This window comes from Plectropomus leopardus, chromosome 24 (genome assembly GCF_026936395.1).
Source record: "Plectropomus leopardus strain MGB_pleo_1.0 chromosome 24, ASM2693639v1, whole genome shotgun sequence".
NCBI classification, from domain to species: domain Eukaryota; kingdom Metazoa; phylum Chordata; class Actinopteri; order Perciformes; family Serranidae; genus Plectropomus; species Plectropomus leopardus.
In genome coordinates this window covers 15,172,371-15,195,930 of record NC_142199.1, presented here as the reverse complement: position 1 = coordinate 15,195,930, position 23,560 = coordinate 15,172,371, and the positions used below count along the sequence as shown (strand labels likewise).

The 23,560-nt window shown below is 42.3% G+C and overlaps 2 protein-coding genes and 1 long non-coding RNA gene across 3 annotated transcripts in view; 1 reads left to right on the top strand and 2 right to left on the bottom strand.

Moving 5' to 3' along the window:
• Nucleotides 1-12,289, bottom strand: part of dock9b (dedicator of cytokinesis 9b) — a 98,253-nt gene extending 85,964 nt beyond the window's left edge. Inside the window, exons 1-2 of the mRNA XM_088074528.1 lie at nt 12,150-12,289; nt 2,814-2,961 (exon numbers count right to left, since the gene is read on the bottom strand). The gene's annotated coding sequence lies outside the window, so the exon portion shown is untranslated. The remainder of the gene's footprint in view (nt 1-2,813; nt 2,962-12,149) is intronic.
• Nucleotides 1-23,560, top strand: part of LOC121962685 (bone morphogenetic protein receptor type-2-like) — a 39,852-nt gene that overhangs the window by 1,631 nt on the left and 14,661 nt on the right. The window contains exons 2-6 of the mRNA XM_042512936.2: nt 12,176-12,361; nt 13,404-13,583; nt 19,412-19,519; nt 19,716-19,807; nt 23,238-23,468. Coding sequence (XP_042368870.1) covers nt 12,176-12,361; nt 13,404-13,583; nt 19,412-19,519; nt 19,716-19,807; nt 23,238-23,468 — 797 coding nt within the window. The remainder of the gene's footprint in view (nt 1-12,175; nt 12,362-13,403; nt 13,584-19,411; nt 19,520-19,715; nt 19,808-23,237; nt 23,469-23,560) is intronic.
• Nucleotides 13,595-23,434, bottom strand: LOC148185513 (uncharacterized). Its single transcript, XR_015775880.1, has 3 exons — nt 23,229-23,434; nt 19,297-19,540; nt 13,595-18,197 (listed from the first exon to the last, which is right to left on the bottom strand). It is a non-coding gene; the product is annotated as an uncharacterized LOC148185513 (long non-coding RNA).

Sequence of the window (23,560 nt, the reverse complement as noted above, 5' to 3'; positions counted from 1 at the left end):
TTGTGATATTCACAGAAATCAGCACAGACTCTGATATTTCATTTTAAAGCCTATATCTGCCTATACCGGTGATGTGCCGATGTTATCGTGCACCCCTAATCATTTCCATCCTGTCGTCTGCCTGGCTCATTTGTGGTGTGATCTGTAGTTAAGTAAACCTTCATGGAGATATCCCCTTTAACAGAGCACAAGTGCACCCCTGGCTCCTTTTTAATCATTCTGTGTACAAAGGCCTGGAAAAACACCGCCAAACATACCGCAGTCCTCGTCTGCCAAGTTGTGCCCCTGTTCAAGACTTTGGGCTGAAGCCAGGCTTCTGTGAGACCTTGAGCATGATAAGATAGTAGCTGTGCTGCACAGAGATGGAGGAGTGGTGCATGCAAGGAGGGGAGAAGAGGTGGAATGTGTGGGAAGGGTTTTTACAAGATGGGTAATTTAGGTGGTAGAAGTTCAACATGGTGCTCAGGCTTTGGCAGCGTGTTTGAAAAAAGGTGGTCCTGTCGCCTGGTTTGCTCATGCAGTGTTCCAGCCGAGTGCGTGGGTGTGAATGTGTGTATAAACAGTCTTAATAATGGATTGTGAGTGTGTGTGTTATTGTTGAGACTCCTCCGTCCATTCATAGACAGGGTGTTATCAGAGGCCCAGAATAATAACTGCTGTAGAGGGAAATATGTGAGTGTGGAGCATAATGTGAACACAGAGTGTGACTGTGTTCATTACTTCGGGCCGGGGAGTGCAGCCAGACCATGCCCCTATTTGCATTTACATTTGCATTTAACAGACAAGTGGTAGAGTCCGAGTATTTTTTAATTACTACTTAAATAAATGTTATAATTGACACTGCAATGTCAAGACAGCCTCTGATTATGGGCTGAATGCATGAAGAAATCTGAAAGAAAAGCATGCTGTTATAATGTAAATTAAAAAAAAAGTAAATGTAGATGAGTGTGGTGAAGAAACGCGGTGATTCAGCTGAGAGACAGTTGGACATGATGCATTTACTCAAGAGATGAGTTGTCAGGTTGTGACGTAGGATCAGAAGGGGGGGGGGGTGGAAAATGCTGAGTGCAATTTTCACCCTAAACTGTAATATTCAGCAAAATGTAAAACTGTAATTTATCACGTCAGCAGCGTGCACGCTGAAAGATTTCTCATCACTGCAAAAATATTATCGCCTTGATAAGCTCACCTTTATGAGACGTGGCGTGCAAATTAGTATTCCCCTAGAGCTGCTTAACGACTACGGTGACGGGCAGAGGATTGACATATTCACTCAATAACCGGCACAAGGACGATTAATGGATACTTATATGCATGCGTGCCATGTAAACAGCCGATAAATCCAAATCGTTGCACTGTGCAAAATTAATTACGGCAGCAGTCGGACTTTGTTGGCGTAATGGCTGTAAAGAGACAGGAGACAAGAGCGCGGGCTCCCTCTGTGCTGCTGTTTGGCTCATGAATGCAAAGCAGAGAAATCCCAGTGCCATTTCTTTGGGTGATTGTGGTAATGATGATGATGAGACAAAGCAAAGGGCCTAATAGTCTGCCCCAACACCTTCCCCTTTGCTCCCTGTGACTCTGCTCCAACATTATTGCCTCCCACCTCAGCTATTACCTCTGTTCATTTCTTTTTCAAATTATCATCCGTTCCCTTTCACCTGCCGTGTGTTTAACCTGCTCGCAGCCGAGCTTGTGTCGTCCTTCCGCGCCCTGTCCCCTGTGACTAATCAGTGTGTGGGTGTGCGCCTGCTGCTCCAAAATCTGGAGTAGAAACCGTTCCAAACGTTGGCACAAGCCTGCAGACGCTACCTGCGGCATGACCACAGGTGTCCTTAAGCAGCGGCGTTGGATCAGGACGGACTTCAGCCGAAACTCTCATCAAGCTCAGTTTGTAGCACGTGCATGCTCGTAATGTATGCCACAACCTACATTCAGGCACTGTTGTCCCAGGTAAGCTGGAGGTTTTTCGGGGTCCAAAGAGGATTAGAGCTGAAGTATTATACCATAGCATAAAAAGAACTGCTCATTTGCTCCGCTTGTCCAAACTCTGAAGCTGTGTCTCACGGGCCCCATACTGTGGCGCTGACAGGCCCACTGTTCCCCGAGCAGGCCGCTCCTCTGCGGGCCGCGGGGGACTCTTGGAGCTGTCGGCTCCGCGGTCACATCAGCGGCTCAACCGAAAGTGAAGTTATTGGCTGGAGATTACAGACTGGCGCTGAATAGGTGCGAGTCTGTTTACCACTCAGGCTAGCTCACATTGGAGGCTGCAGAATTCGGTGAGCCAGGTACGGGCTGCTGTCAGCCGTGGCATTTAATCTGTGATTTTAATTGCAAGGTTGATTGGAGAGGACTAAGAGGAGGATGAATCAGAATCGCCTAAATGCCAAGTACAATGCATGATCAGGAATTTGCCTCGGTGGTTCTGCAGCAGAGACATTTTAAATACTAGAAAAGTAAGGATTGTAGCAGCACAGAGAGAGCAGTGAATCTCCTTTTTAAATTAAAAGGGGGGACTACTCATTATTTCCCTTAACGATTAAAGGAGGACTGATTGATTCATGTTCTTTTACATTTGTCTCATACAGCGGCGTAGATGGATGATGCACGTTTTGCAACAGTTTGTATTGAGTGTGTTGTATTGACGTTGACCTGTGATTCAGTAGGCGATGTCATTGTACAGTGTGCATACTTCAAACCTCATGTGGTACCCAAGTGTATTAGATCCACGTCGCACAGTGCAGCTGCGCTAAACTCATGCGATTGATCAAATCTCACAGTCTGTAGGAGGCTTAAGAAAGAAGTGAGCTTACCAGACCCCTGTAGCCTGCTCCTCGTCTTCACTTGAGGCTTGCCGCTCCGAGCATCACATGCTTGACACTCCAAACGAACTGGCGGCAGTCAGCTTGCGTTGTAGGTGATGTCCTGCAGGCGCCAGGTTTTATGCCAAGGAAGAAGGAACTGTGGGATAGAAAAAAAAACGCATCTCAGGTTGTTTTCAGAATTTGAATTTGACGATGTTATCAGAGAGCAATGCTCAATTAGTGAAGTTCTCAAAAACCGTTACTCCCTCAGTTAATTGCTTTGTTTATAGTGTAACAAATTAAGGAAAAATGCCCCACATATATATCTGGTTGTCTGACTAACAGTCCAAAACCCAAAGGTATTCCTTTTTTTTTTTAAAGATATATAAAAAAAAAAAGTAGCTCTCATAATTTGCCACCATCATATACAAAATTCATATTTTCAATAAGAATTCTAGCAAATGCATGCATTTAAAATGAAAGCAAGAGGGTGTGAGAAAGCAGCGCAAAATTAGAACACGTAATAGTCAGTGTGTTGCGTGTCAATCAAGAGCACTGGTTTTGTGCAAAGCCCGGGGGCCCGCTTTACCAAGCAGCATCACCTTTAGCTCTCGGGCTCGTCTGCTGAATGTGCATTACGGTCTTTTCAGGATGTGGAAGCGGCATCCTTGTAGAGTTAAATACAAGGACAGGAAACAGGTAAAATAAGAGTTAATGTAATGATGTGTATTTATTCTGTCTGTGAAACATTTCGGAGCAATGCAATTTAAACAGGAAAATGACTTGCAGAGGCTGAAGGACATAAAAGCACTGCGCCCACTTTGATTCCTTTATGTTTTACACTCGGTCCACAGCATCAATTCGTGAGAAGAGATGACACCGACTGCATCTAGAAACAGGCCAGTGCTGGGATATAGCTAGCCTTTTACTCTATTAGATAAAAAAAAATCAATGCCTGTGTCTCTTAGTACCTTCGTTTGAGTTTTGAGCAGAGGTAAAAACAAAACCAGATACAATAGAACAGTGTTCAGCCGACCTTCTGGTTTGGCAAAAAGGAGAAATTAGTGGATGTTTTAGAAAACAAAAGGTGCAGCCTTGAGATGGTAACTCAGAGTGACAGCCTATGATTAACACGAAGCGTTCTCCTTGACCAGCAGAGACAATAAGTCTAGAGCGCGCAAAAAATGTTGCTCCAAATATGGATGAACCTTTTTTTTTTTCTTTCTTTTTTTGTGTTTTCATGGATAGAAACTTTTGAAAGAAGGGTACTTGTTAACAAATCTCCAGTAGCTTGCAGGCCACATCTAAGGATATTGCTCTGTCTTTGTCCCCTGTGTACTGTGTATATCTTCGGCCTAATATGTTTCTATACAAACCAGCTTATAATAGTTGCAGCAACAATAAAAGGTGCAGTTACGAGAACCCAGCATTACAAGCAATCACTGGTGAAAAGTACAGGTTTCACACCGATTGCACACATTCCAGAGAGGAAAATAGCAGAAGATGGCTTTTGGGCTTGATAAGTATAAGTCTGCCCTATACGGATAACAGTATGAAGGTGTGAATAAAACGATATTTTCGATCAAATATGTCTATTGATGTTTTGACGGTGTTGTAGTGTTGGCTGTAACATAATGTTATTTTTTTGATAAATAATCATCAGTAATGTGGATAGAAAGTCAGTAAATGGAAATAATAGAGCAGCCTTTAAAACCAGGAAAAGACACCAATGTGATGTAAGATATCCAAAATCTATGATGGTATTTATTTACTCTCATGTTGGAGTCAGTCGATATTTGTTTTTCGGGGGCCGATATGATGCTGGTTATTAGTAGTTAATGAGATATATTTTGGATTTGTAATAAAACAAACTCCAATGCAAAACTATGTTTAAATGCCTTTTAGCCGAAGTTTGATCAAAACTAGAATCTTAAACATCATATACAGCAAATTCCCAGCAACTTTTTCTCTCATAAAGTCCAGTGAAAATTTCATTAAAATTTGAATGAAATAAAAGCAGCTCCCCAAGATTTTACAACGTCATAATATTTATGTCGATATCAGGTTATGCTGATCGATAAAGTTTAGGAACAAAAGCAGAAGAAAATAATGGTGGAAGATGTCCATAATATCTGTAATAATAGAAAGATATTAGAAGGATGTTCAGTTTGCGATCACGTAACACAAAGGAAAGCAGGTGTTGGGCAAAATTGTTTGAAAAAAAAAATGTTTTAAATCGACCAACTAATTCATCAAGTAACCGTTAAAGAGGTCTTTGTTTGTGAGCACATCACAGCACCGGCGAGCTGTCACAGAGCGGGTGAAACCCCGTCATACCAGACAACCACAGGATCCTGTCATGCTAGTCTGCGGCCCCTCGTGTGTGTGAGGAGTCTGTTCATTTATCCGACGAGGAAAAGATGTTGTCATAAACACATTTAGATGCAGCCTGAAACCGAACTTTTGCTTGCTCATAAATAATCGAAGATAATACAGCCCCCCCTGTGGTGCGATGGTAAACACCACCACTCTGTCATCTGTGTTTTCATGACATATTCGGGAAAGTTAAGGTATGGCAGGAGGGCGGGAGGGAGGAAAGGAGGGGGGTCGAATATTTGGTAGAAATGCATCGTGGTCAATAATGGAGGCCTCTAAGCTTTGAGGGTATAAGCTCCAGGATTAGCATAACTGTACCAGACCCAGACAGACACAGACTGAGTGGTGGTGTTTTTTAAGGGGGGGAGCAGTCCCGAGGCAACAGATGGGGCAGATTAAAGCCCACACAGGCCCCCCCGTACCCCCCGTATACACATCTTTAAACTCAACCAGGAGACTTGGAAAATTGGGGGTGTCAGCAAATACCCCTGAAACCCATCCATCCTACCTCAGCAACAAGCGTGCACCCAAACAGCAGCAGCAGGTACGATTAGGACCGATAACACGCTTCTGACGGCAGCCGGCGGATGATGGAAACAGCGTGCACGTGGGCACGCGTGGTGAATTTTGAGCGTTTGCACCGGCAACGCTTGAAGGCACATTATTGGCAACCGGGTGGCAAAAGTAAACACCTGAGAGACGGACCGTTTATGTGCATACATTTTTGACAGAAGCACAGAGTCAAAGGCTCTGCGTGGATCAGGACTGGCCGATAAAACAACAATAATATCTCAATGTAATTTTTCTCCTATAGTGATAAAATTTTAAAAAACTGATAAATCCTCCATATAATGAAACCATCCATACGTCTGTAAAGGGGTAATACACCTTACAATCCACTTACAACCACCAAGAAGAAGAATTAGTAGTAGAAATAATTGTAGTAATAGTAGAAGTATTAGTGGTAGTAGAAGAAGTGATAGTGGTAGTTGTAGTAGAGGAAGAGGTAAAAATAACATAAGAAGAAGTAGGAGTAGATAAGATATGACATCATGTAAACAAAGGTAGCGTGAATAAAACTTTCGAACAATAACTTGTCTGTGAACATGATTTCTGCCTCCATCACGTTGGATAAACTTTAATTGCTTCTTGATGGCGTCATAAAAGTCCGTCTTTTGTCATTGTTTTGATTATGAACGGACAGAAGTGACACGCTGTAGGTGTAAAAACGTCGCTGTAACTCTTCTAAAACTGTCCGTGCGAAGAGTCTGATGTGCTCCTCCATACTTCTTTATCTATTTATTGTTTTATTCGCTGACGTTATTTGATTATAACTGTTTGGAATCGACTTCAGATTTGTGTAACGTTATGCTGTTTGGCAAATGTTGTCATATTGTGGCAATAAATAACAGTTTAAACCACATTAAATGCAAAAAATCTGCCTTAAAAGAAATCATGACTTTTTTTTTTTTTAGCAGATAATTAACAATATCGCCCAATATGAGAAATTTTATTTTACCATCCGGCCCTAACGTGGATGCAGTTCTCTGCGTAAACAGTTAATCGGGAGAGTCCTGCTTCCATATCTCTGTGGCTGTGGACGGAGCACACACGTCTGCAGAGGAAATGGCATTGCACGGGTGCGTCAGGCACGTTTCAGCCTCAAGTCAAGAGGGCCTCCTCTGCTTTTTCTCCGCCCCTCCCACTTTGTGTTCCTGCCTCTTATCTCGGACGTGAACTCAGAACGAGCAGCGGGGAGAGAACATCCAACACATCAGTGCACTCTGTGACTTTTAATCAAGTCTCAGACCGCGTCTTGCATCTCTCCGATGGGCCTTGGCAGTAGGAAGGAGAGAGCCAGATTAAATCGCTGTTGTTTTTTAACAGCAAGGCTGAGGGGAAGGGGGTAGTCCGCAAAGGGAGGGATGGGGGGGGGTGTTGCACCGAAGGCCAATTGGGGGAGGAGGCTTCGAGGGGGTAGAGATTAGCAAATAACTGGGCCATGGGTAAACACTCAGCAGTGCCCGCCATCATCCAATGAGCAGGCTTGGAGCAGAAAACTACTCTGGAGCCTTTTGATATGACTCCCCTCTTTCTCTCCCCCTCTCTCTTTCTCTCCCTCCCTCTCTCCCTCATCCGCCTCACTCCACTGGCCTCGCCTGCGTACTCTGACCCACAATCCAATACTGCAGTGGAAGCCAAGATCACACAGCGAGCTCCATAGAGCAGAACCGGGGACAGAGCCTGCCACGGCCAATCACTGATAAAACACAGAGATTGGCAACCAACCAGAAACGCCCCGAAAAAAACAAAACAAAACAAAAAAGGCCGAATTCAGTCAAAGAGCCAACCGCGGTCGAGCCGAGCGGCAGACACACCAATGAGATCTGACTACAGGAGTGCTCCCGTGGCTCCGACTGCAAATGAGCAAAGCCTTGTTGTGACTTCCCGGGTTTGAACTTCATCCCATGCCACACTCTCTCGCTTCTCTGTTCACTTTCTCGTGTGTTGAGCTTCTAAATCCAATAAATATGTTCCAGAGAGTGAATAGCCCTTTGGTGCTAATAGTAAGGAGGAAATGGGGGTTAAAGTCCGTGCTGTCCATTCATCGCGTGATTGCTTGTTCACGCTTGCCGTGCACGCACAATGAAATCTATCTATATCTTTTACACTCTGTAGTGTTTATATGGAGGCATTGCTCTCTTGCTTTGTATAAATGCAGCAAAAATGTATGGAAATAACCTTCTCCCTTACGACAGCGAAGTGCAAAAATCAATCGCACTTGTGAATGAGAGCCCAATCAATTTCTAGATTGGACTCAGGACATAAGCCTTTTTATCTTCAGGTTTTTGGTTTTTTTTTTTCAAGCCAAAGAGCTCTCCTAGCATCATTATAGGGTTTTCATTTCATAGCCTTGAATTGTAGTAAAAAATGTGAATAATTAATGCCGGTATACAGTATCTATCCAGCTTTGAGAGAAAGACAGGAGATAGTCTGCTCTGTGGATTTCTGTTCTCCAGTCCAGGCACAAGGTCAGTCTGCTGCTCTGTCTGTGGGTGTCACCGGCTCCACTTCCTTCTATTGTTCCTTTATGTTTCTCCTCATTTTTTACTAGAGTTCCTCCCCTACAACTCATGTCCTCACCTCCACACCCCTCTCCCCTTGATTTCTCATTCTGGATAATTACAAGGGAAGTGTATATGAGCATAAAAGAACCAATAAAGACATATGTTTTTGAAAAAAAAACTCTACATTCAAGGGAAAAATCTGATCAAAAGTTCATGAGTTTAGGAGCTTTTTAAGCACTGAAACTCTAGTTGATTGCTCAAATAACGGCCAAATGATGCACCGCTTTATATGCTACCACCGCACAGAATTTTGGGACGCCATCATCTCCTTTCCTCTCGTAAAGGAAGGTTTACTGTAAGAATTAAAATTAAAAGTTATATCCTTTTACCTTCTTCACGTATTAACACATACAGTATAACATATTTACAGTGTCAACAGGGCCAGATTTCATTTGAAATTTTGTCATTTTTTTAAACAATGGGTGCTTGATTTCAGAGCGTGGTAATAAGAAGCAGGCTGTCGTTTACGTCGGCTGAATAAGAATAGAATAAGAACTGCTGCTAGCAGATTTTGTTGGCCGTGGCTAGCTACGGTTACATTCACAAGTGTTTCGAAAAACGCTGTTTCTGACTGACGTCTTAATGCCCCTGGCCTTTAAAATAACACTGCTAGCCGGACATGCTAATGTCTGTAGCTTTTGTGAGAGCAGACAATCATGATTTATCCATTTTTTATGACATTTCTAAAAAGATTTCGCTTTTGAGAGGCTAAATAGCCAGCCAGTGCCTAGTTAGGGTTGTAAAGCCATGTTAGGACAATCCCTGCTTAGCGACCGGGTTCACGAAAGGGAAAGCTGATGCCCAACGAAACTGAGGCCATTCCCATTTCATTGCCATGTGATAATACATAATGAAATGAAATTAGTTGATCCTTTGCACAGTCAACCTTTAATGCTAAAGTGGCCTAATCAAAATAATTGTGTTGTCTGAGTTTTGTTAACATGTCCTCTGGAGGCAAGGACGGCCGAAATTGATTTATTTTTCAGTAATTGAAAACGGGGAGAAAAATGAAGAGCTCTTTGCTTGTTCTTCTGCAGAAAAGCCACCGCCCCCTCAAACTAATGAACAAAAGAGAGAACGACAGCTTGAAATGACAGTTTTGTTGATAAAATAGTAACTTTATAATAAGATTGCTGCATTGATTTTAGCACAACAGAATTTTTTATATAGAAATTTGAACGGTTGTTGTGTATTTAAAGTAGACAATAGACCTCTGGAGTGTTCATGGGGGCATTTTTTCCTTTTACGCTTACCGTCAGTTGTCAGCCTCGCACTAGATCAGAGCTGATCTTCCCTCTGCAGCAATAGAAAAGTGGTGAAATATGAATGAATATGGGCCCATTATGTCTCCGCTGTAACACTCTGGTTTAATAGTAGAGCTGATGTTTATTTTGGGAAAAATCATGCTTAGAGATTTGTTATTTTTCCACATCATCTAAGTGAAGAGCTGGAGCTGCCTTTGGGTGGAAATAAAAACCACTCCAAGGAGCGATTCCTTTCCTGTGTTCATCTGTGCAGTATTTATTTGATGTATGTATTTCATGCTCTGTTGGTTTAGCATTAATATATATATATATATTTTTATACGTACAGTATGTGACGTAGAGCATGTACTATTTTTTGGCTGTAACTGGAAGCGCGAAGGGAAACCTCTGCTGTCGGGAATCGGATGGCGAACCCTGGTGGTGCCATTACCAGCTCATTGAAATTCAGTTTCCTCGTCGGAACCAAAAATCCTCCACATACTTAACCCTCAGTTTAAACTCCTTTCCCACTCTGCATGTGCACGGCGTGCTTCCCCCTGTAGGCAAAGTCATTCCCACAGAACAGTAGGCAGCGAAGGCCCACAGGTTGAGGGCAGCCGAGGCCCACAGTAGGCCGAGGTTGATAGCTTTATCTGAGGATGGGAGCAGAGGAGGAAAGTTGGCGGCGTGCCCAGCAGAGCTACCACTCCATCGCGTCACCCTCTGCCCACACAGGCTAGCTTGACCTTGGGCAGGGCACAGTCCCCCTCCTCCCTCCGCCCCTCCATAGCAGACTCACCACCACCCCCGCCGCCCCGCCCCCCACCCCCTCCCGGATAGAGGAAAGGGAGGAGCTGGGAGTAAGGGAAACAAACTGGCACATCATGTTTCCCTTATCAGAAATTACCCACAACGCAGGCTGCGTACACAAACACACACTCTGACATTGGCTCGAACTATTTCTCCCTGGCATCATTAGCGCTCTCCCAGACTTTTGACTGCTAATCAGCAAACTGTCCGTTCACAACCACGCACATTCTGGCTTTTCTTTACGCTCAAAACACATTTGACACCATCTGAAATTCACGTTTTCTGTAAACCCCCGACACAGAAAACAAACCCGGGGCCGCAGACTATGAATAGTTTGGTTCTTAAAGGGACATTTCACCAATTTTCAACCAGCTCGGAATCAAAACAATGTGGCCAGCATGTGAAGATAAACTGTGGTACACTTCCCTCCGTCTGTCCAGTGCCTGGATTTCCCCTCTCCCCCCTCTGAGGGAAACTCATTAGTTCCTACGGCCATCACACTCTAAAACAATGCTGCTTCAGGCTGCAGGGATTGTGCAATACTTCCATGATGTTTTAACGGCAGGGTGTATACAATATGTGTTATGTGCAGTGCAATATTTTGCATGTGCATTTTGGAATATGCACAATTTATTGATGTGATTTGGTACAGTTAGTGCTGTTTCGTTCATACGTGATTTGTTTTGTTTTATTGCTACTGTGAGGGTTTTTATGGGTGCAGCGTCTGAGCCTCGGACAAATTTCCTCCAAGTGTTTCGCCGGGTCATTGCTCGAACTACAGGCTGTACCTAGAGTTACAGGAAGCAGTGAAAACGGAGGCCGAATGAGATCATTCAGTGAAACTAAGCAGTGCTGATCAAATATAAACCAAGATTCTGTTACTGCGTTGCATATTTCTCGCCTCAGATGTTTTCAGAAACATGTTTTAGTTTATTTTTTAACTGTAATATGAGATTTGGCCGCCATTGTTTAACCCAGACCAGTCCGCATCGCATCACCCACCAGTGGGAGGGTCCTTGGACGGTTTTCTAACTCTTGAGCAAAAGCATGTGTTTTTCTCTGTTTTCTCTGGTCATGTAGCAGGTATTTCAAAAGTATTTGCATCTTTCTACTGGCCTCTCTTTATATCGGTGAAATACTCCTTTAAGGATGGGAGCTTTAACGTGTAATTTTTTTGACTTTTACTCATCTTTGTAGTGTTTTAATGGTCATCTTGCAGTTTGTCAGGGTTTTTAATTAGGGTTGTCTCGAGCCCTGATGTTCACTTTCTCTGCACGCCTCTGCATATGTTTTCGTTCTGTCCTTCAGGCTAGAGTTTAAATTGGTGTTTCTATTGATCTTTGCCTGCAAACACTGCTGCCTCTCACAAGCCAGACAGCTAGTTCTCAGCTGTGGATTCTTCCTGTAATAGACCGACGCGGTACAAGTGTCGTTCTGACTCTGTAGCTGGTTTAGCAGAAAAGAAATGTCTGTGTATGTGTTTTTTTTAAATAAATATATAATGTGAAACTATGATTGTTTGTGCTTTGGCTTTTTTAGAAAAGGGGTTGATGTAAAACGCTTTCATCTCCATGAGACAGCGTTCATCTAAAATGTGGATGTTAAGAGAGAAAGAGAAAATCATCGATAAAGAGATGCGATGAAAAGCTGTAGAGCTGTCCCTCTCCCCTCACCATGTTTGCTCATTAACACACACTCACACGCTGCCTCCATCTTTGAGTTGTACGTGTTCACCTCTTGTCAGCCAACTATTTCAACCGCTTTGTTGCTTCCGCAAAGCGACTTACCTCCGAACTCCTCTGTTTCTTCACAGCGGCGCAGGGCGAGGAGAGGGAGTGTGCCTTCACGGACCAGCAGCAGCAGTGGGAGGTGGAGCGAGTCGCGGGGGGCGAAGGCCGGGTCTCCCCAGAGAACACCACCATCCGATGCGCCAAGGGCAGCCACTGCTTTGGCCTGTGGGAGAAAAGCCCCCCAGGAGAAGTGCGACTCGTCAAACAAGGTACATCTTAAGAAACAAAATCTACTTTATACAAATGCAAATAATCATCTTAATGGACAGCTGAATTTTACCTCTGATGTACTTTATCGACCGGGCGTAATTGGAACCATTGTTGTCTGTCCATCCAAGAGAGGTTTATTGTGAAAACCTGTGGAGTTTACAAAATAAAATCTTACTGATGAAAAATAGTGCAATCAAAAACTACATCTACCGCCACGTTTGTATGCCTCTGTGCAGCAGGTAAGTTGCATGCACAGTTTACATCCAAGTCAACATCCATGCAATCAACACAGTTTCAAAATGGGCACTCAAAGTTCTTGAGCTATGGCCAAAAACATGTTTATGAGGTCACCATGACCGTTGAGGTTCGACCACCAAAATCGAATCGTCAAATTTGAAGAAATTTCCACAAGGAGTTCTTTGATATATCGCTTTTTAAAGAACGGGACAAATGCAAGGTCACTGTGACCTTGACCTTTGACCACCAAAATCTAATCAGCTTGTCGTTGAGTCCAAGTGAAAGTTTTTGTCAAATTTGAAGAAATTCCCATAAGGTGTTCTTTGATATATCGCTTTTTAAAGAACAGGACAAATGCAATGTCACTTTGACCTTGACCTTTGTCCACCAAAATCTAATCAGCTTATTGTTGAGTCCAAGTGAATGTTTTTGTCAAATCTGAAGAAAATCCCACAAGGTGTTCTTTGATATATCACTTTTTAAAGAATGGGAGAAATGCAAGGTGACTGTGACCTTGACCTTTGACCACCAAAATCTAATCAGCTCATTGCTGAGTCCAGGTGAACGTTCGTAAAATTTAAATTAATTCTCTCTAGCTGTTCTTGAGATTTCGAGTTCATAAGAATGTGCTGGATGGACAAACAGAGGGGCTGACAGACAATCCGAAAACATAAAGCCTCGCTGCGGCATAAAAGTTTCAGTATACCACAGACAAGTATTTTATTAATATTTTGCCTAAATCATTATGTTTTTTTATTACCAGCTAGCATCACTAACTGTCTATCTGTCACCTCTGTCTGTCAGGTTGCTGGACTCACCTGGGTGACCACCAGGGATGCCGTGACGAGCGCTGTGTGGTGACCAACCTCCCCCCGCAGATCCAGAACGGGACGTACCACTTCTGCTGCTGCGGCAGCGACATGTGCAATGTCAACTTCACAGAGGACTTTCCACCACCGAGCCCCACCACGGCACAACCCATCTGTAAGGACACACACACAATCACTGCTATGCACTGTACATGTAGGAATACATTCGATGACGTCGAAAACAGGCTTTTTAGTAGCGACTTTCATTTAAATTAGCTAATATTTATGTAGTTCTAGTTTTGAATTATATGCTGACCATTTTTTGAAAACGGAGGCAACGAGAGAAATCCAGTAATCCAAGAAATATTCTTAAAAGTCATTAAAATCGCCAACATATCCACATTGTTACAAATCTTTTGACCTACGCTTTATTTCATACTTGAACTTGCTTGGCTAATAACTATATTCCTCCTTAAAACTTATATCTGGATATTATGGGATAATGTTTTATAAGTAGCTTCAACCTGTCCTTACTTTTGTTTTTAAGATTTGGTTTAACATTACCTTGAAAAAGTCTCGCGAAGTGTTAAATGGAAGTGTCTGATACAGTTAGAAAATCACTTTGTCACCTGTGACTGTGGGTCAGTTCCACTACAAGGACGAACTTACAAGAAGAGTTGTGTTTCCTCCGATTGAATTAATTTTAGATGTTGTTACAGTCTCCCTCTTTTCATGCGGATAAATCGACTCGGGACCTGTATTAGAGACTCTGACTTCTGCCCTGGTTGCAATCATCTCTTACACAACTGGGTGCGTGAGGCGGAGGGGGGAATGAATGAAAGAGAAGTGACTAACAAAGGAAAGAATGGGAGAAAACAAACGCCAGCCCACGTCGCTCTGAAACACAAAGCTAATAACAGAAAAGAATGAAAGGATGTTTGATATCATCGGAGCAAACGCACCTACACCTACTCGTAGCTACGTTCTCTATCTTCCTCCTCCTCCTCCTGTGCTTCCTCATTCAGTTTTTAGAGTTTAAGATTCCCGATTGCTCTCTCTTATGAAAATGACAGCTATTTACTGCACAGACGAACTGCTCTGTGTTCACAGAATTTTAGCTTTCTCACTCAGAGGCGTATAGATAATATCCACCAAAGGGTTCTAAAAGTGTTTGGCACTAAAATTCTCTTTCTAACAATGCCCGTTTTATTTTTTTGAAGTTGTTGGTGAGTTCTTAGTAAGGTGTCAAACCAAGTAAACAGATGTATTGTTAAAATGTTCCATCCTCTCAAGGTTGAGCCGTGAATGGAAGCAATGTGAGGGGGAGGGGGGTGACGGCGGTGCTTCATCATCTCTCCTGCCCACACATCAACACAAACACACACTCTCCACCATCCATGTCGTCTCTCCGCATTCCACGGATTACAAGGCGTCTGCTCGATCTGTCTGTCGGCGGGCGTGCCGGTGACTGTTCCACCGAGTACACAGATGACGAGAAAGTTTTTTTGGGGGGAAAATAACCATTTGGCGTCAGAGGGACGTTTGATTGATCACAGAAGCTTAAGTTTGTGTTGTGTTATTAATCCTGTTTGTGTTTTTGCAAAGTTAAGTTCCTGACGTGTCTGGGCAGGTTCGTGCCACCAGTGGTAGGAAATTACTCGAGACAGGTGGCTGTTTGAGTGATCTTAAGCCAAGAATCACAGATGACGACATTCAGAGCGAGGTTGTAGGAGATTTACTTGGATCTTTTATTTCAGTAAAAGTAGTAATACCGCAGTGTGGAAGTAAAAGTCCTGCATACAGGAAGTCATCACATCAGAATTTACTTACAGCAGGGTTCCCACGGTCATAAAAACCCGGAAAAGTCATGGAATTAGTAAAAAAAATATTGAGCGTTTCGGAGAAGTTACAGAACTTTGTCGTGTGTAATGATATTTTTACAGCAATCTTTCATGGATAACCTTCCATTAACTGCAATTTTAATATCTGTAGCTGTGGACGTGACGTTTTGTTAACCGTCGTGTACATTCCTTCATGTAATCCTCACGTAATGTTTTAATCGAATTTGTTCGAGAAGCGGCAGGCAAGTGGGAAAAGAAAAAGAAAATTATTACCGGTTGAAAAATCATGGCGAAGTTTTGAAATGTTCATCCATGAAATGTGTGGGAACCCTGTTAAAATATAAAAAGTAAAAGTACTCAGAATGTGTTTTTGAATTGTAACTTTTTATATATATAAATGTCCCAGCATCGCTTTTATGGGGCAGCTGGTGGACGTTAATTTGAACATCTTTACGCTGCTGGAGGGATGGAGACTTCTAAAAAAAAAGCTTATTTTGAAGAGCAAATTCAAATTTTGTTGTCAAAACACCATTACATCTGGTAAAAAGGCGCATTATGACTTGTTTCAGACTCAAAATGTAGGACTTGGCATTCGATACATAGTTGTATATGCAATAAAATGACTTGGTCTCTCCTCTGGTGGACACTGTTATAACGCAACACAGTTTACTTGTTGATCCTGTTTTGTATTTTTAATCAGAATATGCAGAGCGGCTCGAACTTTTGAATAAATGCAGCTGGGTAAAAAAGGGGCGATAATCGTCGGAGCAGCATAAACTTAAAAAGCGACATTACCATAACGGAGACAGACTTTTGGTGTGTTTGCCAGTGTGTGTGTGTGTGTATCTGTGTTTGTCAGATGGCTTCCTGTGCAACTCTGTTGTTGGCAATGAACTCACTGACCTTGGCATTTGAGGGGAGCTGTGTCAACCCCCGTGTGTGTGCGAGAGTGTGTGTGTGCATGCATGCTCATGCTAGCATGTCAGTCAAAGCTGCCCTCGGGCTCTCCAAGTCATCAATTATTGATAAAGCCGGTGTGTCTCACGGCAGCACCAGAGTGTTGACAAATATAACGGATTTGCAGGAGAGCGTTTCTGGGTGTGTTTCTGCACAGCTGCTCTGGACCTTTTTGTGCGTTTTCTGCAGAGTGCACAGTCCCGGTACATAAGAGCAGGGCGAATATCTAAGCGTGTGTATGTTCGTCTCCAGAGTAGCACTTAAAGCAGATGCACTTTCATTAATCAGAGACACACGACAGCTGAAACTGCAGCCACCTCAGCTAACTGCTTTTATCTGCCGCTGCAACCAAATTCATTCTCGCTGTTTTTTAGGCATTTCCATTCTCTCGCTCTGTCCATTCACTTCCCACACATCCTCTGCTTTTTCTCTTCCTGCTCGGCTTTCCAGTCTGTTGACGTTGCTTCATGCTTGTTTGGCCTAATTGATGTTTTTTTTTCTTCTTTCTTTTCCTTGAAGCGCTTCACGGCATGACTGATTGTAAGCAAACACGCATACTTGCACACCCAAGACATTTGAATGTTTGTGTGTATGTCGGACTGCGTTTTGTATTTGGGCAGGAAAACAAAAAAAAAAAAAAAAAAAAAGACAACATATGCTATGCACACTTGCCAGTCTATTGAGAATCTCGCCGTCACAGGCAAAAAAGACCCGTTTTGACCTCTTTTTAACACGACAGCAGCAGTAAGTCGGTGTTTGAAACATCTTTCTGTATGATCTAACACGGACTGTCACCTCTGCTTTATTTCAAGCTACATAATAGAAGCAAATAAAAGCTAGAGCAATTTCCAGCAGGTTAAAATTCAAGGACAGAACTGCACAAAAGCAACTAATGTTGTCATGATGATACAATTTCTTAAAATTTTCAAAAATATATTTAAACCATAAAGTTCGAATGTTTATGAAAAGATAAATATATCAAGACTTTAATATGACAAAAACAACTTTTCTTTTCTGGTTAGTGGAAGAGAACAACAGCATCCTGTCGTAAACATCAACAATGCACGGTTCCCACGGTCATGGGAAAACCTGGAAATGTCATGGAATTTCATAATCAAATTTTCCAGGCCTTGAATTAGTAGAAATTGAAGGTTTTGGAAACATCCCGGAATTTTGTTGTGTGTGTTGAAATCAGTTGTTCCAATAATTTAGACGCCAGAAAAAAAACCCTCAGTTCATACCATGAGAAGTTTCTTGTTATTATGACGTTTTTCACGTTTTAACGAGACATTTTCACGTTACAAGGAGATAAACAGCATCTTATAACAAGGAAAGTTTGTTGTTGTGACGTGATGAGGTTGTGTGATGTAATAACGTGAAAATATCTTGTTAAAACGCGAGAAAACAAGAAACTTTCCATGGTGTTGGGTTGTTTTGTTTGTTTGATTTCGAGATACCTTGGTAATGGTATGGTGTCGCTCACCGTGAGAATTAAAGGCGCCTTTGTGGAGTTTTCTCTTAGACAAACAAAAAAGTTCTGTTTACAATCAGAGGTAATCACTAAAACAAACTGTGTGTATCCCTGAAGTCTAACGAAAGTGTTGAACACATTTCCTTAGAGAGAAGATGCATTGATAGCTGTTTTTTTTTTAAATTTGTTGTGTCGTTTGTATTCATTACTACAGTGTTTCCTTCCCTGCCTTTGTTAACGCTCTGCTACGCTTCTTATGCAGCAATGCGTCAACTAACTAAATTACAAGTTTGTATCAGTACTTGACACCTTTTAGGATATTGACCCAAATAACCGAGTGTGTAGTAGTAATGAAATGTCTCCAGTCAAACAGTACCTGCACTCCATGCTTTTTGGGCCAGGGGTTTGATCCCCAGCTGTCCTCAGTCTCCGCTGGATCAGCAAACTCTCCGGTGCCGCAGTCACAGTCATTTCAACGTCCGTCCAACAAGCCGTTAAAACTCCCACGGTCGTGAAAAACCTGGAAAAGTTGTAGAATTTCACAATCACATTTTCCAGGACTGGAAAAGTAAGAGAACTAGTAAAAAACCATTTAAAGTTTTGAAAAAATCATGGTGTAATAAATGACTTTAATGTAACTTAAGAGAAAATGTATTTTCTTTGGCTGACGATCAAACGTAGCTTGAATATGCGTGGACTTGGAACAACATTTTGGTCGCTTTTGTTTATTTGTTGTTGACAAAAGTTTAGAAATTTTCTTTCTGCATTCTGTCCACGAGGCATGTCCAATAATTTTTTTGTACATTTGGCTTTAGGGGAAGTGCATACAACTTTAAATGGCTGTGTTTAATATTTATTTTACCGTCCATTTTTAAAGTTAACAAACCTTGCAAACCTGTGGACCCAAGGGTCTAGAGGGCATGTTTTCATAAAAAAGGCAATTTTCTTACTATTATTATTATTATTATTATTATTATTATTATTATTATTATTATAAGAAACTTAACTTAAAATTAAATTTAAAGGAAAATATTTGTTGATTTTCTTTATTTTATTTTTTATTTTTAGTGGGGGGTTTTTTCTCTTTAATTTTTTATGGCAATTTTTGTAGAAAAGGTAAAAAAAAAAGTTTCAAAAGTTTTAAAATTTTCCTTTTTCTTAAAAGTTATTTTGAAAGAAAACCACAGGTTTGGAAGCCATGTTTTCTTTAAAAAAAAAATCCAAAATGACACCAATGTTCACAGCCAGAAACTGAAAAAAATAAATTAAAGTTGGATTTTCAGCTTTCAGACTGTCTTTGAATACATCATTGGGGAACTGAAATCATGTTTAGCAAGCGGGGCAAGGGGGGAAAAAAAGGGGGTCTTTGAAAAGTCATGGAAAAGTTTGGAAATTTTGTCAGTGAAAATGTGCAGGTGCATCTGTGTCATCTCTGTTTTTTACTATTTCAGATGATATCATGTTTCTGCACGAGTCTTGTTTGTTTCAAAAGCTCATCCTCTACATGAATATGTAAATCAACGCACAACACAGAGCTGCGGATCTGCTGTCGATTGTAAAAGTGTGTCTGATGAACTGGTAACTCAGCGTGTGGATATGAGCTGCGGAACATGACCTACCTCTGACTTCCTGCTCACAAATCAAAGGCCAGCGCGCGGCTTCGGCTGTTTGCTCTTCCCACAGAAAGGTCACAGTTTGATTTGTACTTTTGTTTTTGATGTGTCCCCCTTGTAGACCCTCGCACACTGCGCCACGAAGAGACAATAATTATCGCCCTGGCAACCGTCTCCGTGCTGGCCGTGGTTGCTGTAGCAGCCTTCTTTGGTTATCGCATGATGCACGGTGAGTTACCATGGTGCCACGCTGCGAGGAAAAGCAAAGGAGATTCATTATTCAAGGCTGTTTAAATGTTCTTTTGGTGGAATTTCAATTAATTTAGCAAATGGAATCAGAGCTGATCTTTTGTCTAAATGCACCTGCATGTTTTTAAATGAACTCTCTGCGCACGTGTGTGTGTGTGTGTGTGTGTTTGTTACAGGGGATGGTAAACAAGGCCTCCACAACCTGAATATGATGGAGGCTGCGGGCTCTGAGAGCTCTCTGGACCTGGACAATCTCAAACTGCTGGAGGTCAGTGCATACAGCGCGTGCTTTGTTCACATTTCTACCTCCGTCTGTGTCGACTGGCTGCACCTTGTCATATTTTTAGTTTTGTGCCAAACTGTCATCTGTTCATCAATTGTATCGGTTTGTTTTCTGGCCCAGAAAAAAAAGCCAAAGTCTTTAGAGTACCAGTGCAGAGTGCCAACACGACACTGTGTAACACTACTCTCGCTGGCCATATGAGCCAACAGGGAGCCAGAGCGGCAGTGATTGTAAATAGTTTTACGATAATGTGACTCATTAAGATTCAGTAACATTACTGACACAGTTGCGCACTGGTGTGTTGTTTTATTTCGTGGTGATAATGGTTTAAACGGTCTTGTTAAAAAAAAGTAAATCCCCCCCTCAGCGGCATGGCTCACATCTTTTATACCCCAAATCCTGTGGATTTCAATTTGCCTGCTTTTAGGAGATGAGAGCTTGTATCATTGGTTCGGGGCAAGTGGTGTTTCTCAGCATCTCGATACACACTTTGTGTGTGTGTGTGAAGGAGGGAGGGAGAAGACAAGAGTTAGGAAGAGAAAGGAGAAACCAAAGGCACAGAGGCAAAAATACACCCAAAATACATCGAGGTTTACGGTTACATTTGTCGTGTCAATGTGACCTTTATCATCTGATCACGGCAGCACGCATTAAGTGACAGGTCAGGGCGCACAAAAATAGGATTTTGCTTACACTGACACAGGATCCTGAAAACCTGATATGGAAGTGGGAGAGCTTATATTGTGATAGGAAGTCAATGGAGTCCGCATGATATCCAGTCACAATGACAATATAAGCAGGGTGAAGGGATTAGAAGGCCCGCAGGAGAAACGGATGCGGTGTCTGATTTAAATAAAATCCAGCCAAAGGAGACGATGCGATGGCAGCTCAAACTTCTAAAGTACAGTTTAACTTTTCTTAAAAAAAAACCTCACTACCTGCAAGTTTCTCTTTTTTTCCCCATAAAATACAGATTATTTTCTAATTGGAAGCCACATTTTTAAAGCAATAAAAGGCTATCTTGGTGCGTATCACAAGCTTATTTATCAAATGACAGATGAAAGCAAAATTCTAGGATTTTTTTTTACCTTGGTCTTATTTTCATGACCAGTCGTAACTTTACGCTTACCACTTCTGTTTCAGATATTCAGGGAAACTTAAAACTATTTGACAGTGTGGCCTGCAATAAAATAAGTGTTGCGGCCTCTCCCTCTGTGCTGCTGGCTGCATGTCTGCAGCTGCGCACAGTAACAGTAACAGAGAAAGTCAATAGCACTAACTCTGCAGCAAATCACCAAAATGTCCCCAGATTTTGCACTGCACAGAAAAAAAACAACTGCTGGATTTGAAGCAATCTCAGTCCACTGTGGGTCTGCGGCAGATGATTTAAGCATCCGACTTTTAAGGGGCCGGCCCTATGAATTAGGTAAACAAAGGGCAAGTGCAAAAGAATTGGTTCCTAGCTTTGTTAGCAAACAAGATTGCCCAAGGAGTAGATTCATATGCGTGTATGTGCAATAGCTAGTTTCAGTGTTTATTTTAAATTTGCACTCAGAGACAAATGATAATAATGATCCGAGTAATACCTGCAGGTGATTTAAGCTTCATGACTAAAATGCGTCCCCCCTTGTTAACCTGCCCTGAGGTCCAAAAGCAGACGCCATCATATCAGGACCAAGACCTGTGATCAATAAATATTCTCCGCTCAGCCAATCAAATCTGTGCATTCTGTTAAGCATTACGATGCGAGTGTGTGAGATACACACGGTCAGAAAAATGATTGAGAGAAAAGTAATTTGCCTGTGTTCTAAAGAGAGAAAAACAGACAGCAAAAATGAAGCTTTTAATCAAGAATGGACTCTTACATGTTCATTCTTCCTTCAGGCGGTTCAAAACCAGTATGACTCATTATATGTTCCGAGACCAGGGCCATTATTAAAAGCGGCGATGTGAGGCACCGCTACGCGACAAAGCACAGAGCATCTTTTGAGCAAATGCGCCCACTCAAATCCGAATATTGGGTACAGAAAATAAAATATTAGATATGGCACTAAATCGCTGAATCACAGGGCAAGTTGGGGCAGGAGGCGGTTGGGGGATCTGTTTCCCCTTGTTAAAAATTAAAAATAAACTCAACTGAAGGCTGCAGCAGCCTCGTGCTGTTTTCCCTGATATTGTTTTGCTGATGTCATGTTTCCTGAATCCTTTCAGGGGTTGCGAGTGCAAAGTTAGCATGACCCATCCTAACAAAAGGCCGGGGAAAAAAGGATTTTCCCTTTAACTGTCATCTTTACAAGCAGCAGAGCAGCTTATTTTTAGATGATCATGCTGGGGTTTTTTTTTTTTTTTTGTATTTTGTTTTCTACATTCAGCCTGGCCAGCAATTTTATCAAATGCATGCTTTCAGCTGCTTCACCACACTGATAACATTAGTGAAAAAAACAGAACCGAGCACTGAGTTGTCTCAAGTAGATTTCATGTCTCTACAAGCTGGTAATCATACTGGGGAGAAAAAAGATAAAAATCAGTGGTAGTGGTTGGAGGAAGGCAGAAAACACTGATAGACATCAAAAACCAGGGTTCCTGCAGATTAAGGCGGTTCTAGACCTTTTTTTAAAATGCTGCTCGACATTAAATTTAAAACCAATTTTCTAGTAACTAAAATTTAAAGGATTTTAAAGGGGGGGGGGGGGTGTTTCCCTTCTTTTGACATCTATTCAGTGCATTTCAGAACAGAGTGAGAAAGAAAGCGATGTCTTTTCAGGCAGGAGTTGAATTCAAAACACCGTCCTTGTGCATTATCAAATGCAGGCACACGTTCTTTCACATCAGACTCATTGCAGCGGGGCAAGGGAGAGGGGTGGGGGTTTTGGGGGGGCATGGAGTCTCACTCAAAGACAAAACAGAGGCCAAAGCTTTCATGGTGTGTTTTCGAGGCAGAGATAAATGTTTTTTTAGCAGACGTGGAGGTGGAAATCACTGAGAAATAGATGCACTCCTGGAGTCATTTCTTACTCTCATGCAGATGATGTTTTAAGCAGAGTGTTTGGAGCTTAATGGCATGCTCTGCTCTGGCTAATTCAGGACACTAATTGAATGATTTGGAAGGGACTTGAGGCCATTTTAACTGTTTAACCCTGCTGCTTGCCTCTAATTCAGTATATTTCCTGCCTAGCCTCTGCCTGCCTGCCTGCCTGTATTTGTCGACCTCTCTTCTTGTTGTTTTCTTGCCTCTTTATCTGGCATTTTTTCTATATCTTTGCTTGTCGGCATTTCTGTGACATTTCAAAGCGGCACAAACAAAATTCCACTTTCCTCTTGTTTCTTGTGAGACAGGTGTGAGCTAAACACTAAAAAAAAACAACATTTTTTTTAAACAATCTCTTCATCATCCCACCACCGTTACCTCTTTCAGCTGATCGGGCGCGGCAGATACGGCGCCGTCTACTGTGGCTCCCTGGATGAGCGGCCTGTGGCTGTGAAGGTATTCACTGCGGCCAACCGTCAGAACTTCCTGAATGAATGCTCCATCTACCGGCTGCCGCTGCTGGAGCATGACAACATCGCCCGGTTTGTTGCCGCAGACGAGCGGACAGGCCCGGAGGGACGCACGGAGTACCTGCTGGTCATGGACTACTACCCACATGTGAGTAGCAGGGAGGAGAAGAAATTTGGTGTGAAGAGTGTGTGTGTTTGTGTTCAACATAGAGACAGGTGACAAAGTTTGCAATTTTGGAT